Source organism: Ambystoma mexicanum, chromosome 13 (assembly GCF_040938575.1).
Source record: "Ambystoma mexicanum isolate Mex_15411 chromosome 13, UKY_AmexF1_1, whole genome shotgun sequence".
NCBI lineage: Eukaryota > Metazoa > Chordata > Amphibia > Caudata > Ambystomatidae > Ambystoma > Ambystoma mexicanum.
In genome coordinates, this window is record NC_090938.1 from 87,578,288 (window position 1) to 87,594,317 (window position 16,030).

The following is a 16,030-nucleotide window of genomic DNA, read 5'->3' on the forward strand; positions in this document are numbered from 1 at the left end:
AGGGGGACAAGTCCCCCCCAACATTGGTGGCATGCCTAGCATGCCTCTCCCCCCCCCCCATCTTTTGGTGGGAGTGCTGGGAGGCTGCCACATTCGTTAATCATGTAATTGGACAGCACAAGCCTGGCTGAGGTGCCCAGCCGGGCTTACGCTGTCTCATTACATAATGCAAACTGAGCTCACCTGCATGTATGTTTGTTGGAGGGCTGGGCTGTGGGCTGACCCTAGTGAGGGGTCCCTTTTGGACAATCACATTTGGGTTCTGGGCAGTATCCAGCATTCTAAGAGTGGGGGTGAGGTGAGCCACAAAACGCAGGCCGTGTAATAGTCTCATTCACACATCCAAACTGCCCACCCCTCCCCCAATCTACTTTTTTGGTAACATTAGTGGCAGATGGCATTTTTACACAAATGAAAAACTGCAAGATCATTGCAGATGCAGCAAACTCATCTATTAGAGCTCTGTCCAGGCGGTTTGGGGCAAAATACATGGAAACCTCCTAATTTGCAAATGGATTGCACCAACAGAAGTGACTTCACAAAAAAAGGACATTGCAAGGAGCATCATCAGTCTTTGATAAATGGAGGCACCATGGCAGTGACTTTAAGATAAGTTGCCATAAAGAAGCAAAGTGGCAAATAAGTTTGTGGTGCAAAATACCTAAAATGCACTATTGTTATAAATGGAGCAACTCTATAGTCATTAGGATTTTTTATTATAATAGTATGATATATTAACATAAGCTTTGAAGTGAATCAGAGTCACGTACAGAGCATCAGATAAGACACAAAGGGCCTCATTACAATACCGGCGGTAGCCGTGCCGGTATAACAGGCACGGCTGCCGCCGGTATCATTTTTTTTTCTGCACTGCTGAACCCGGTAATTGCTCGTTCCTAGGCTCTGGAAAAAATGCTCCCCATTCCCATTCGAGCCCCATAGGGCTCAATGGGAATGGGGAGGCCGGATGCACAGGCACCATTCAGAATGGACCCTCCCTCCCTCTGCTTCCCGGAGCTCCTTGGGACCTTGTCCTGGCAGTGGGACACCTCTACCGTTCGAAAAGGATGAGGTGTCCTGCTACCAGGACAATAACCGTGCTGAACAGGAATTGCTCGGCACAAATTGTCCTGCCAGTGCGATACACTTTTCACGTTGGGCACCCTCTTTGAGATGCCGAATGTGAGTGTCGTCCCACTGAAAAATTTCCCGGTCTGGCCACCTGCTCGATACGCTAGTGCTTGGAGTCCTTTGAAAACAGGAAAACATACCTTAATTTTAATGAGTCAGAATGTTGCAAGGAATTAATGAAATCAGAATAATCCATCTAATTTGCTGTTTCAAAATCTTGCAGGCATCCATTTTGTATTATGTTTATATGTTTGTCTGAGTCAGTGCCCTGGTGGCAATAATCAAGCACCAGCTCCCTTCAGCCTGCTTGCAGGCCCTCTTTAGGTAGATGAGGCACAGGTTTTGTTACTGTTGTCAATGCAGTGAATTCTAAAGACCAACTGTGGTGTTTCAGAAGACTGGCGTGTCTTTAGAATTTAATTTTAAAGATATGCCACCAGCCTTATGAAAGTTATAATAGAGTGTCGGCAATGGACTCTTGTGGTGTAGTAGTTTAGTGTTTTCCCTCAGAGCCACCCTCCACCATTCCTCCGCCCTGCCCCTTTCTTTCAGTTGTCATGTCTCCCCCAACATTTTCAGCAAAGTTACTCCACTGCGAACCCCTCTGTCTTTCTCTCTCTCTACACCTAGTCCCTTTCATTCAACGCACCAAACACTCACTCACTCACTACCTCACAGTCTCACTCTCACAATATGGTAACACACTCTTTCACCACCCACACCTCACCTGTAATAACTCCTGCCACAATCGCCTTAACGCTCCATCGTCCTTCCAGCACCTGGTCTCTCGGGCCCCGCCGATCCTCATGACTTTACCCAAATACCCCTCACTCTGCTCTCCATGTGACACCATGTTAGACAGTCCTTCCCGTCTCCCTCCTTCCTCCTCCCGTCCATTAGTCTGGCAACCCACCTGAGCCTCTGGGCCAATCTATGGTTGTTTTTTCCCCTTCGGTTGGGCCTTTGCATTGGAAGTCTTGAAAAGCATCTTTAGGCCCCACCCCTCGGAATTGCAGTTTAGGCGCCATTTCCTTCTGTGCTTGTTGTGCTCTGCCTTCTCTGCACATCTGGGTAAGTGAACTGGATTCAGTGCAGTGAGCAGCTCTGTTAATGCAGTGCTCCAGAGACGTCGGGAGGAGGGTTGATTTCTCTCTTTAGGTCGCAGTGGTCTCTGGCAGTGCCAAGGCATGCTGGTCTTTGTGTTTCTGAAATGAGACAAAATGAACTCCCCCCCCCCCGCAGCAACAGAGCAGAAAGGTATGGGTTGATTGACAATGGCACCATGTTCATTCACTCAGGCAAATACAGTGGGGGCACAGACTGCCGCACAGCAAATTCCCCCAACCCCACCTACCTATGTACCTCTGTGGCAGGACTGACCCTGGTAAATACCTTAATAGGCTTCCTGTCCGAAGATAAGAGGAGTGCCCATTACCCTGATGGGATGAAGCCCCTGACCCTGTCACACAGCCCAAAGCACTTTCATGCTTCCCTGTAAAGTACATGTGTTATGATGGAAGGCAACTTTCTCTTGGTAATGGCCCAAAATGTCGCCCTCATAATTGTGATGACCGAAATTCTGACTTTTGTTTTTTGTAGAGCCCCTTACACCACATATGTGTGTGGGGGGTATATGATATAATAATAATATGGGGGTCTGCGGGGGTCTCCCCCCGCATATGTATGTGGTGTAAAGGGGGTTTAAAAAAAGCCTGCATTTTCGTCCGTCGCAATTATGGAGGTTTCAGTCATCACATAGATCCCTTTCTCTTCTTGTCCACATGGAGCTTGTATGTAAATCTGCCTGCCCCGCTCCCCTAATCTAAGACCTATATCTGAGATTTACTCTCCATGGTGTGCTCTCAATTCCCCTCCCCCTTCCTCTCTGCTTATTTATCCAAAGTAGTTTCAAGAAGACTTGGCATGAACATTAAATTAGCCCAGGAGTGCACAACTAGTTTCACTGGAGGGCCGAATGTACATAAGCCCCCTAGAGCGGGCACGTCTTTTCGTGTGCGAGCTTCGAAGCTCTGGAATTCATTACCGAAAGAGCCCCATAGCATCATCATGTAGCTTGCATGTGAAACCTGCACGATTACTGTCAATACTATGCTCGAGATTAACCTATGGTGGTCCATGTCAGGTTCTGCACACACACAACTGAAGGAATAACATAGACACCCACCTCCTCCCCACACACAAGACCTAGATCAGCCAACCAAGGACAGATCAGCCGGGGGGCAAAGGGATGAAATGCACTCATGATTGTAAGCCGAAAAGAACCAAATCCTCCCTATGGAATGGAGCAATTTTTGGGCCATTTCACCTCAATGCATCTATGTTATGCTCCTCTCTTCCTTATGGAAAAATCATGGAAACCCCCCTGTAACTTACATATTGCTGTTGTGGTGCTTTTCAATCCACTTCTCTTCTTGATTGTTTTTTTTTTAAGTTGCTCTATTTCCCTGTACTCTCTGTTTAAATATTAATGTTTTATTTTTTACTTTACTTTGCCTTATTTTTTACTTTTTAATTTTACTTTTTTTCCCTTCATAATAGTTTTGCATTGAATTCCCTGCCTGCATTTTTGATGAGATGGCCTTTCATTGAAATGGCTTTCTTTCGAATGGATGAGCTGAATGGCCGTCTCCAATATCCTTTTCCCAACAACACATTTGAGGAAAGAAACTCTTTTCTGCAATCCCTAAGGGCCAGGTTCGCATAGCAACTGTCGACTCCGTAAGGGGCGGCTTCTGCGACATCAGTGTGCCGTGAATGTGGGGGACCACTGTAGGTCACCAGGGCGGGCCACACAGATGGCTGGGGGGGCACCCAGATCCACACATGCGCTGCAGTCGCGTGTCGCCCACACAGTCAGGGAACACCCTGCAAAGCGCCTGGCTCACCAGACGGACCACCTGGGCTGGGGGCACCCAGCTGGAGGCGGCCTCGGCTCTGGGGGCACCCAGGCCGGGCCACAGATCAGGGCCGTGATCACACGGCAATGACCACCAAACCAAAGAACCACAGACACGAGTTTCTGCTTCCTGCGCACTGCTGCACTGCCTTTAATGTGCCAGCAGAGCCCCTTTTATTAGAGGAGCGTCATTGTTGTGTGGGCGTGGGACCTCCTGGGTCCCCGCCGGCATTCACACATGCGCAGGCATGCGTCTCACAAGAACACACACGGGACACGTGTTGCCTGCTCAGCTGGCCGGGACCGTCTTTATTGAACACGCGCATGCGCGAACCTCGTTCTCGGCCGCGCATGCGCAATATCCCGTATTCACTACGCAACAGTCATGACGCTGGCACAGAAACGCTGGGAACACACACGCCCTCAACATTGGGCCACTCGTAACACTGAATATTTTCCATAACATTATTGAATAAATCTGGGTTTCGGTGAATAATTTTTTATAACACTGTGAATCCTTATGCTACATTTATTTTAGGATTTACCGTAAAATACCTATTTGCCCAATGAACAAAGAGGAAATGTTTTGGTTATTATATGATATGGGATATCCCATGTGCAGCCATTTTGTGTATATTCATATTTGTTATTATGCAGGATGGTGGAACTGACACAGTGCTAGCTAGGTCCTTCTCTGCTACTCAAGTTAGATACGTACTCTAGAACCTTCTCTTAGTCTTCCTTGCCTACAGCAGTCTTTCTTAAATTGGGCACAGGAGTGACGAATGGCAAATGTTTGAATCCGATTTCTTTTACCCAGGGCCGGTTTTAAGCAGTGGAAATTGTTGGAAGGAGATGCGTCATTTTACACTCACGACCCTAAGGAATTTTGGCATGGGCAAGAGAATAATTGAAGAGTTGGTCAAGGAGGAAGCAGGCTACCTCATTGCAGAGATTGAAAGCACTAAAGGTAGGTGGTTTTTGTCACAAAGTCGATGAATACTCAGGATTCAAATAATTATGACCCTGCTGTGTCACTAGTAGGAACTGCATACATTTTTTTGCTACATCACATTATGATGCGTAGACAGTGGTGATATAACTATTTGTTTCATGTGCAAAACACAAAAATACACAAAACAAGGAAACCTCTTTTCGGCTATATCACCGTGCACCCCCTTGCACTGCTCATGTCATGAGTTCCTACAAGAATAGAAACAGCTGAGAAAAAAGAGTGGTGTCAAAGACTGCTTACGTTTTTTTTTTCTCAATTTGAGCAATTTCCTGTGTGCATTGTATTATTGATATTCTTTTCATATCGCGCTCGTACACAAATGTTTCAGAGCACGACGAGGCAAGGGAGGGGAACAAAAGAGTACAAAACAACGATCTTACTAGGCCCAGTGACATTGAGAACACGCAAGTGCATGGGAGAGGGAAAGGGGGAATTGCAAGCGAGGGGGGAGAAGTGGAAAGTGCTGAACAAAGAATACGGATAATCCAGATAAATAATAACTACATAAATAGTAAGAACATTGAACAAAAATAGAGCAGCCAGCAAAAATGGCAAGTGCTAAGCAAGAGGCGACAGACAGGATGTGTCTGGTAAGTGCAGAGAAGAAAGGGGACTGGATGGTTCCAGATACAGACCCCTAGTGCAAGGGATTGCCAAGAGGCAGTGCGCATGGGTGGCAGGATGAGGAGGTGCCTGGGTCCGAGAGTCAGAGGGTAAGCCGGGTACACAATGCTGAGAGCAGACCAGATCAGCAGGGGAGAGGAGGAGTGAAAGGCAGAAGCGAAGAGGAAGGTCTTGAGGTGCTTCTGGAACCCGAGATAGTTCTCCTCCAGTTTCAGAGTGGCAGGGAGGCTCCAACCGTAGATAGAGTTCTACCCCGAGCTCGTTTCTTTGAGAAACTACGAACCCTCAGGGAGTTGGAGATAGAAGAGCAAAGGGCTCAGGAGGGAAGGTATTGATGGAGGGAAAGATGAAGGAATTTTGGACCCAGGCCCCAGAAAGCCTTGTGGATGATGCAGAGAGTTTTGAATTTAATCCTTGCAGCCACTGAGAGCCAATGGAGAGATTTCAGGGTTCGAGAGATACAATCCCAGGGCTTGAGGCCAAAGACAAGTCTCGCGGTCCTGTTTTGGATAAGTTGCAGAGGGTGGAGAGTAGAAGCAGGAAGATTTAAAAAGAGACTGTTGCAATAATCCAGCCTAGAGAGAACCAGAGCTTGAGAGACACTGAGCTTCTGGGGGAAGGTGAGGAGGTGCAGTAGGAAGTTTGACTTTTTAGAGACATCAGAGATGTGGGCAGAAAAGGAAAGCATGGAGTCGAAGATGACCCCGAGGTCCTTAGTCTCGCAGGTGGGAGTGGGAGGAAGGCCAAGGGAGGCTGGCCAGAGAGTGACAGGAAAGGAGGGTGAAGGTGTGCCGATGAGGAGGATCTCCGTCTTGTTGGCATTCAGGCAGAGATCGTTGGCAGCACACCAATCCTGAATGGAAGATAAGCAGTCAGAGATGAGAGAAGGAGAAAAGGTGGTACAGGGTGGCCTGAAAATGAGTTGAGTGTCATCAGCGTAGCACTGGAAATTGGAGCAAAAAATGGCAATGCAGTGGCCGAGAGTTGCCAGATACTGATTGAAGAGCCAGTGTGAGAGGTTAGACCCCTGGGGAACCCTGCAGGTAGAAAGGGGGATAGATGAAAGGAAGGACCCAAGTTGGACCTGGGAGGGTCGATCAGAGAGGAAGAATGTCAGCCAGGCCAGAGCCTGATTGGTGATGGCCAGGTTGTCACGGTGATGGTTGAGCAGGATGGAATGATTGACCATGTTAAAGGCAGAAGAGAGATCGAGTAGGATGAGGACAGAGGTGATGTTAGAGTCGAGGTTGGAGAGCAAATCTTTGCGATGTACAGGAGAGCTGTTTCCGTACTTCTGGCAGCTCTGAAGCCAGATTGATGGTTGTGAAGCAACCAACAGAATCAGGGTGAAGGTTAAACTGCGAGATGTCCAGCTTTTCCAGGAGCTTGCCCAGGAGTGATGGAGATAGGGCAATAGTTAGCCGGGCAGAAAGGGTCACCTGTGGGTTTCTTGAAAGGTGGTGCACAAGAGAGTGCTTCAGAGGGGAGTGGAAGACTCCTGAGGTGATGGAGTGGTTGTAGAAATCTTCCAGGGCAGGAGCGAGGGTGTCAATGTGGTCCTTGATGGTTTTGGAAGAACAGGGATGAACCTGTTTTGATGAGACTTTCATAGAGCAGACTTGTCTAGAGACCTCATCAGGGGAGAAGAGAGGAAAGGAAGATAAATAGGGTGGGGGTGGCTGTAAGAGAGCCAGAGTTCAAGGAAGGAGAGGGGACAGGGGGAGGAGACGAGAGGGTGGACAGGATATCCTGGCTTTTAGAGAGAAAGTGAGAGGCAAGGGCCATGCAAAGGGCCTGGGAAGCAACAGGAGAGGTAGAGACTGCAGCAGGGTTGGCCAGCTCCTGGCAGATTTTAAAGAGATCGGCCGAGTGGTTAGTTTCCCGGAGAGACACAGGCCTGGATGTGGGCTCTCTTTTTAGTGTGGACAGAGAGTCGGTATTGCCCTTGGAGAAGGCGACAGGCCAGTTTGTCAGAGGATGAACAAGAAGCCCTCCATTTCCTCTCAGCCACTCTACACTTATGTTTAAGTGTAGCTAGGTCAGAGTCATACCAAGAATTGCACTTGGTGTTGCACTTACATTATGGTGTTATTAACCCGTTCCCTGGGCTAAAGCGGGGGAGTGGCGGCGGTATCAGCGAGGCAGGCAGAGTTAACAGCCCAAGCAAAGTGCGCATCCAGTTCAATGAATGAAAATACTTTGCCAAGATGGCCGCCATGGTGATATGCAGAACCCCTCTTCCATTTCCATGGTGGCTGGAAAAGAGAAATGAAGCGAAAATGTTGCGCCGCCACAGTCAGGTAAGTCAGGCTGGGGAGGGATGTTGAGAATATTTTTTAAAAAGGGAAAGGAGGGTGGTGACAAGATAGCAGTCCCAGGTGGGGGAGGCAGTGTGTGGCTCCCTGGAAAGCAGGCTGAGATCAGAGGTTTCAGTCTGCGGAACCTGATTGGCTGCTCCAGCCCGCCTAGGGGGGTTATTATGTTTGCGTTACACTCAGTCATGTTCTTTGCATATTAGATCTGCTTATTGAGCTCACTCACAATCTGAGCATATTGTCTGCATGTGTGTGTGTTCCGCTCATATAAATGCCTTGTGCACATATGTGTGTATTCTGCGTATTAAATTGCAATTGGTGTGTGTGTGGGTTTATGTGTATGTGTGTGTGTGTGAGAAGGAGGTGTGGGTGTGTATGCACAGTTATTCATATTGTATAGTGTGTGTAGAATGCTCATATGGAACATGCATAGAGGGACATCTGGAGCATGAGGTTGCCAGTCATATGATAGGTATCACATACATAATCTGCAATCTTGCATATTTCTCTGTATCCCCTACCTTTGCGCAGGCCTGAATTAGAGATGCATTTTTTGAGATTTTATTTTTTTCTGTTTCATAATTTATTAGAATTTTAATGATGATATAGGAAATGAGGAAAACAAACTGGAATACAGGAGTGTTCTATAATATCAAAATACAACATATACCATGCCCCACAGGGGCGCCCTGAAAGCGCCACCAGACCAATCTAACTTTGGAAAAACAATTCTGAATATATAACATTATTAATGGATATAGGCCAGATTCTCAAAAAGCAGCACAAATGAAAGGAGTGCAGAGAATGTGTAAATTTCATTTCTCTGATTTCTGACGAGGAGTGTCTTGGTAAGCCAGAGTCCTACATTCAAGGAACGTCTAGAAGAAGTCATTCCAAAACCCAAGTGGGTAAAACTAGGCTGCACACAGATAGATCTGTGAGAGGGAATTATTTACCCTCCTATTGGAGTATTTTAGGGGAAAATGATAGCAGCGAAGAGCGCTGAGGAGATATGTGTTGAAATCGACTAGTCTGTCTGTTTGTGTATTTTATGTAGTAGAAAAGTGAAGTGTCAAAGAGCAACAAATGATAGGTTGTGTTAAGTAGAAATCGAAGCTTAAATCTATCTGTTTAGTCATTGTTGGCACCAACCGAGCAGGGGTGGACCAGGAATCAAAAGAGGCCCTGGAAATAATTTTCAAAGTCGCCCCATATTGCACATTTTCAGCAAACCCAACCCATTTCCAATGCAAACATTTGGAAATAAAATAGGTTACCACACAAAAGAGGCACAGAGTGCAGAGGCCTACAGGGAAATCTTCAGAGTTCCCTATAGTCCAGTCCATTCCTGGCAACAATGGGGCAGGAGAAGGGATTAACCTCTTATATTGGGCTCTCTTCTCCACCACAGTGAATGTTCCTCTCCCCCTGTGTGACAACACTGGTGCCCTTTGCTGCCTCCTGTTTCCTTGCTTATCTCTCCCCTCATGTGCCTGTCTGTGGTCGCTCGGCCCCTGTTGGTATACCCTGTTGGCATTCTTCTCTGCAATAATCCTCACTTATCATGGCTGCCTGATCAAATCTCTGCTCCCCACTCTCACACTGTGCCATTTCGTCTTTGTCTCAATTCATCTCCCTGCCTCATCCTCGCCCGCACCATAACCTTGGTTCTTCTTTTCTTGTACTTTCCTCCTGGCTTTTAACACTTACCCCAGTGCCTGCTCTGTGTTCTGGCACCCCTTACCTTTTCTCTATCTCCCAGACACGGCCTTCTATTTCACCCAACTCCGTAGTCCACCGGTCTCCTGTCCGACTCATTCTCCGCTATCCAGCCTCCCACCATTGTAATCAGTGGCATGCAGCCAGCACACAGGTTAGTGCTGCTTTACTTTGGACACATTTAATGGCTCTTACTTAGATTTCTTTTTATCCTCTCCATTTTTTGGCCATGTGGCCAGTATTTCCCAATAACACAGTGACATTCTAGCCCGCTATGGATAGGCTGGATGGACAGTTCTTAGCTCTTTCACCCTCGTTAAGTGCCCTATGTTTGCCTCAGGCGCTTAATTTGGGAGCTGGCTCATAACACATATTGGAGGATTGGAACCTGTCAGCATCCGTAAGACATTATTGACTGTCAATAATCTCTATTACTACCCAGTGAGAGTCAACCAGAAGGTAAAACACATTCTGATTGGCTCTCGCCGGGTCATTACCCGGGTGGGAATACCTCAGCTGGGATTCCACAGCCATTGTTCCTGAAGGGGGGCGTGCAGCCCCTCAGCCAATGAGGAGGCTCGAAGCGGGGCTATCCCCGCACCAAGCCTCCAAACGGCTGAGAAGCTGCCATCGCCCCCCGCCGGGGACTCAGGTATGTTTTTTTTCCCTTTCCTCACCTCACCCCTCCCCATCCGTACCATCCCTCCCAACACCCCCCAGCCCCACTTACCTTCTGATTTCTCCTTTTTCAGGAGTGAACGTGCTGGGAACACTTCTGTTCCCAGCGCGTCCGCTCCCAGCGGCCGCTATGGAAATGGAAAACTGACTCCGTTTTCCCTTTCCCGGTGGCCATTTTCGTCATCATTTTTTTTTCTTTTCTGTTCCAAAATGCTGTAGCATTTCAGGACATAAAAAAATGCTTTTAGTACCCCAGTCTTGTGGGCTGGGTTACTAATAGGAATAGGCCCCTCATGGCGGGGAAATTACCGAGTCCGGTAATGCCCCAGGGCCTTTGTTAAGGCCCTTGCTTCGCTCAGGCCTATAACTATGGGCCCCGAGGCATTACCTGACTCGGTAATGCCCCTGCTGCTCGGGGCATATTGCTTAATTATTGACCTTCTTGCACATATGTTGACTTCAGCAGAAGCCTAACAACCAACATTAAATACACTGTTTTGTTTTAGTTTACCACAAAGTGCTAATAGTCTTATCACCTAGGATAATGCTCTTGCCCAAATTATTGCCCTCTGCTATGCCTGCGGCAATAACTTGGTGTTGGGCATAAACCCGCAATAAAAAACACCTCCCCTGGTATACAGGGCTTAATGGTCATTTCAACCTACAGCAAGGACAAGACGTTTTTTTTAATTTCTAAGATTTTGTTTTTCTAATTCCACCTAAACCTCTAAACAATGTTTATTTCCTGTTTAACTTCATTGTTTATTATGCTTGACAGACCCTTTTGTGTAATTGCTGAAATTAGCATGTCAACGATGGAAGAAGTTAGGCTGGAAAAAAAGAGACTGATGATTCAGTCGGTTCTCATTTATACCAGACATCCAGGGCATTGCGCCATGGATCACAAAGAGCAAACTTTTATGGAACAGAATTACATTTATGTGGCATTTTGGCCATCACTGTTGATTAAAAAATACAGCTTTCAGCTGAAAATGTAACCGCCATGGTGCACATAGCAGATACGAGGTACTGAAGCACAGCATACCAAAACACCCCCTCCCCTGCACCCCTGTCACCACCACCAACTTCACCATTATAACATGAACCGTCGTCCCAGGAGAATATCTCAGCAGCAACATGCTTGTCTTTGTAGCAAGACGACACGGAGCAACACAGGTTCGATCCCCGGGTCCGCGCTTGGTAACCTCTGGGTATTTAAATGCATTATAAATACGCAACTAAGACAAACAACTACGCAACTAAGATAATTAACTCCTGTAACTGCACCTCGATGCCCCTGGGCTGTGTGAGTGCTTTAAAAATGCAAAATAAAAAATGAACACCGGGTTCGTGGTGTTAAGGATGTCAATTTGCCAAAATACAAGGGGGAGTGAAAATTACATTTTACACTTGTGACTTCACTGGAAGGGGCATCTGGTGCCCCTTGACCACCCCACCCACTCCTGATGACCCTACAAGAAGTGATGTGACAAAAGTAAAAGCGCCTAAAATATGTGTGCACAATTAACAGCAAATATATCTAAAGCAGAAAAAAGGGTATTTTAGTTGGCAGCTAGATGTTAAATAAGCTGCTATAGCGATATCCCATGAGTGCTGTCAAGATATGCCAAGGGCACACCTAGGGCACACCTAGGCGAGCAATCATACCCTACACTAGTCCTGCCGCTGTGCCCGGTTACTATCAGGTTATGTCAGTTAAAACCTCAGATGCCAGTTATAGTCATAAAATGCTAAATCCAGCTTCACTTGCCCAGCTGCTTCCATGATATGCTAAATGCAGCCTCGTGGAGTGCCAGCTTATAAACATCTTTTACAGGGTACAGGGTACCCTCTCGTGCCTTGATCCTGCCATCATATGGCAAGTGTAGCCATATTTGCCCATGCAGCTGTGCTAGTGGGTCTACCGTGGTTCAACATCACTAGCATAAACAAGATAAAGGGCACCATAGGCAAACATTGTAAAAATGGCCTGGGCGTAAAGGGCGTGGAGTTGGTGGAGTTGATAGGAGTGTGTTTAGGGCGTGGAGAATTTCGGTGATCTGGGGCATGACAATGGTGAATTTAGCAATAAAGGGTTTAGGGTTTTTTATATTGGAAACTGAAATTAATCACTTCTCAGTGATCTATCTTTAGCCTTTAGGAAAATTGGTCCTTTTGGGTAAAATTAATCACACAATTTAGCCAAGACTGGAACCTGGAATTGTGTACACGGTGTGTGGTTTTCCCAGTCTCCAATGTTATCCAGCTTTGCACATTACCTCCCATCCGTCCATGAAATGTGCATCAACATATATTAGTGTCTTCATTGTTATCTGTCAAGACTAGAACCATGGCTGTGTGTTTAATAAAGCTGATTTGCAGAGCACAAAATCACATGCTAAATGAACCCGACAACATAAAACATTAGGAAAAACTGTTGGTTGAAAGGAAACTGATTCATTCACTTGTTTTGTATCTAGTTCTTGCTACTGCTTCTTAGCACTGTAAAATCCGATCTTACTGTTTTCCAACATAATAGTACTACATGTATCAACATTAGAAGGATAGGAGTTTGAGTCGGCCTTGCTGGCATTCAAGCTAGAGCAAGAACAATGGTTAGCAGCAACCATTCTTGAAAAGCTCCCCCCACCCGACACACTGTATGAAAAGGGAACATTAAACAACACACAGGTAAATGCTGTGCACATTTTGTGATAAAGGGACACTGACAGATTATGATTATCATTATTTTTTCTCAACATAAAATGTTAAACCGAATGTTTTCTTTTAAAAAAGCACCAACAAAAACCTCTTTTTTATGAATGTGAAAATGGGTGGCAGATTGCAGAGTGTCTCTGAAGGGCATAGCAAAAAGGGGAGTTAACACACAAAGGTTAACATATCACGGGCTCGGAGGAGAGGGAGCACAATGTGAGCGAAATATAACATGGGCGATGGCAGCTCAGGGCCTTGGGTCAATGTATTTGGTTTCCATCACCGCACTCACTCCCCTTTAATGCACATACTCTCCTTCTCATGCACTATCTTCCTTTTGCGTCCAGCCCCCTCTTCCTCACGTATCCCTTGCTTCCTCTCACGCAGCCCCAGTCCCTCTCAAGACAGCCCTATCTTCATCACCCACAGCCCCCTCTCCATCATGTGCACCATCCCCGCCCCACACCCTTGCTCTCCTGTTTGTGCCTTTGCTTGGGCACACCCTCTCACTCGATAGCACCCTGGCTCTGTCGTACCCTCGCACAGTCTCACTCTTGCTTGCACAAGGGCTCTCTTGCACCTTCATGGATGCACTATTTTTCTCACACCCTGTCTTTCTCTCTTGCACCATGGCTCTCTTGCAGCTTTGCGCACACACCCTCTTGGTTGCACCCTGGCTCTCTTGCACCTTCATGGACACACTCTTTTCCTTGCGCCCTGTCTTTCTCTCTTGCTCCCTGGCTCTCTTGCACCTTTGCACACACAACCTCTTAGTTGCACCCTGGGTCTCTTCCACCTTCGTGCACACCCTCTTTTCCTTGTGCCCTGTCTTTCTCTCTTGCATCCTGGCTCTCTTGCACCTTTGCACACACACCCTCTTAGTTGCACCCTGGGTCTCTTCCACCTTCATGCACACGCTATTTTCCTTGTGCACTGTCTGTCTCTCTCTTGCATCCTGGCTCTCTTGCACCTTTGCACACACACCCTCTTTGTTGCACCCTGGCTCTGTGCACCTTCATGCACACACTCTTTTTCTCACGCCCTGTCTTTCTCTCTTGCACATTGGCTCTCTTGCACCTTTGCACACACACCCTCTTTGTTGCACCCTGGCTCTCTTGCACCTTCGTGGACACACTCTTTTCCTTGCGCCCTGTCTTTCTCTCTTGCTCCCTGGCTCTCTTGCACCTTTGCACACACCCGCTTTGTTGCACCCTGGCTCTCTTGCACCTTCCTGGATACACTCCTTTCCTTACACCCTGTCTTTCTCTCTTGCACCTTGGCTCTCTTGCACCTTTGCACACACACCCTCTTTGTTGCACCCTGGCTCTCTTCCGCCTTCGTGCACACACTCTTTTTGTCACACCCCGTCTTTCTCTCTTGCACCTTTGCTCTCTTGTACCTCTGCACACACACTCTCTTTGTTTCATCCTGGCACTCTCCCACCTTCGTGCACCCTCTTTTTCTCGCACACTGCCCCCTCTCTCTTGCACCCTGGCTCACTATCACATCATCGACTCCATGAACGATGTGCAACCAAAATCCTGCAAAAATACCGTTTTATGGCACAAAATGACGCATTCCACGATGCATCGCCAACAAAAGTCATGAGAAAGTCACTTAAGCAAACAGAATTGAACACCCACTGAGTGTATGCAGACATGCACAACTCCTAAAGTAATAATAGTTCTGAAGATAGAAATGCCAGTTTGAGGAACACGCTTTATTTCCCTGTGCCCCTGGATGCAGCGCGCACTGCTGCATGTGTTACTTGTGGCTCCCACTTTGTACAAGTAATTTTGAAAAGGGGGAACTGGAGAGCACGCAGAGCGTCACAGCCACTGTGATCCATTTCAGGCCAACACATGTTGCCCACCGTTTGACAGTTACCCCTACACGGTACATCCCCCTAGTCTTGCACACAGCTAAACGTTATTTACATGGCTGAGCAACATAAAGAGTGCCCTAATTGCGCAAGCGAGGACCAAGTGTTGCACGTTTGGCGTTAAGGACTTCTGGAAAGATTGGTAACGTGCGTGAGTTCCAGTGATCGACCGTTCTGAAGATTAGCCCAAAATAAAAAACATTTACATTTTCTAATAGTAATCGCACCTTAAACAGCAGCGCCTAATGTTGCTTGCTGCTCCCCTCCCTCGTGGTCTGGTGGGCGGAGAATGCTACACTCACCAGCAGCAGAGGCACTGAGTCAGCACCGAGGTCAGGTCGGTCCGGACTGCGCTGCACCTGCTCATGTGATACGAGCGCAGCAGAGGGCACTTGCAGTCGATTCCCCTCACAAAGGCACAGGCGCGAGCCACGGGGTCGACTCAGCGGGTCGGCAAGGGCAGAAAAGAAATGCTGCAGCCAGTGGATAGCGAACTTTTCAGGCTGGCCTGGATGTTCGTTCCCAGTCATTTATTTATGTATCCTTCCCCCAAAAGAGGCCCTATGACTCCAAGGTCCACAGAGGAAAGTCCCGGTGTCCCAGTAGGTCAGTCCAGGACTGCAACTGAGTAGGTAGGTTGGAGTAAAAGTGGGAAAATAGAGGCTTGGGTGGTGAATGTTGGTGCGCCCTCATATTTGTTATTTTGTTTAAATGTATTTTTGTGTAAAATAACAGCAAGCATTGACAGTCAATTGAGACTTGCCACAATGGGGCTTGTTACACCACTGATGCATCTTTGTAAGCAACTGCCAAAACATGCACCCAAGCTCAAACAGTACAGTGCAGAATGGGTTAAGGGTACAGCAGATAAAATGTTCATGCCATGGACGCAAGGAGGAACGTTGTCAAAAAGCGGTTTTGCAACATAGCATCACATACTTGCCCGCTGCGTGTACAGGGAAGAAATTGTAAAAGAGGTTAGCTAGTTTAGAGCTTTGGAAAATGTACCAGGAGGAACGGGAAGATCCGCCTCT

At 47.2% G+C, this 16,030-nt stretch overlaps 1 protein-coding gene across 1 annotated transcript in view; it reads left to right on the forward strand.

The window, feature by feature from the left end:
• Positions 1–16,030, forward strand: part of LOC138520913 (cytochrome P450 2A13-like) — a 314,460-nt gene that overhangs the window by 155,695 nt on the left and 142,735 nt on the right. Inside the window, exon 3 of the mRNA XM_069633340.1 lies at positions 4,869–5,018. Coding sequence (XP_069489441.1) covers positions 4,869–5,018 — 150 coding nt within the window. The remainder of the gene's footprint in view (positions 1–4,868; positions 5,019–16,030) is intronic.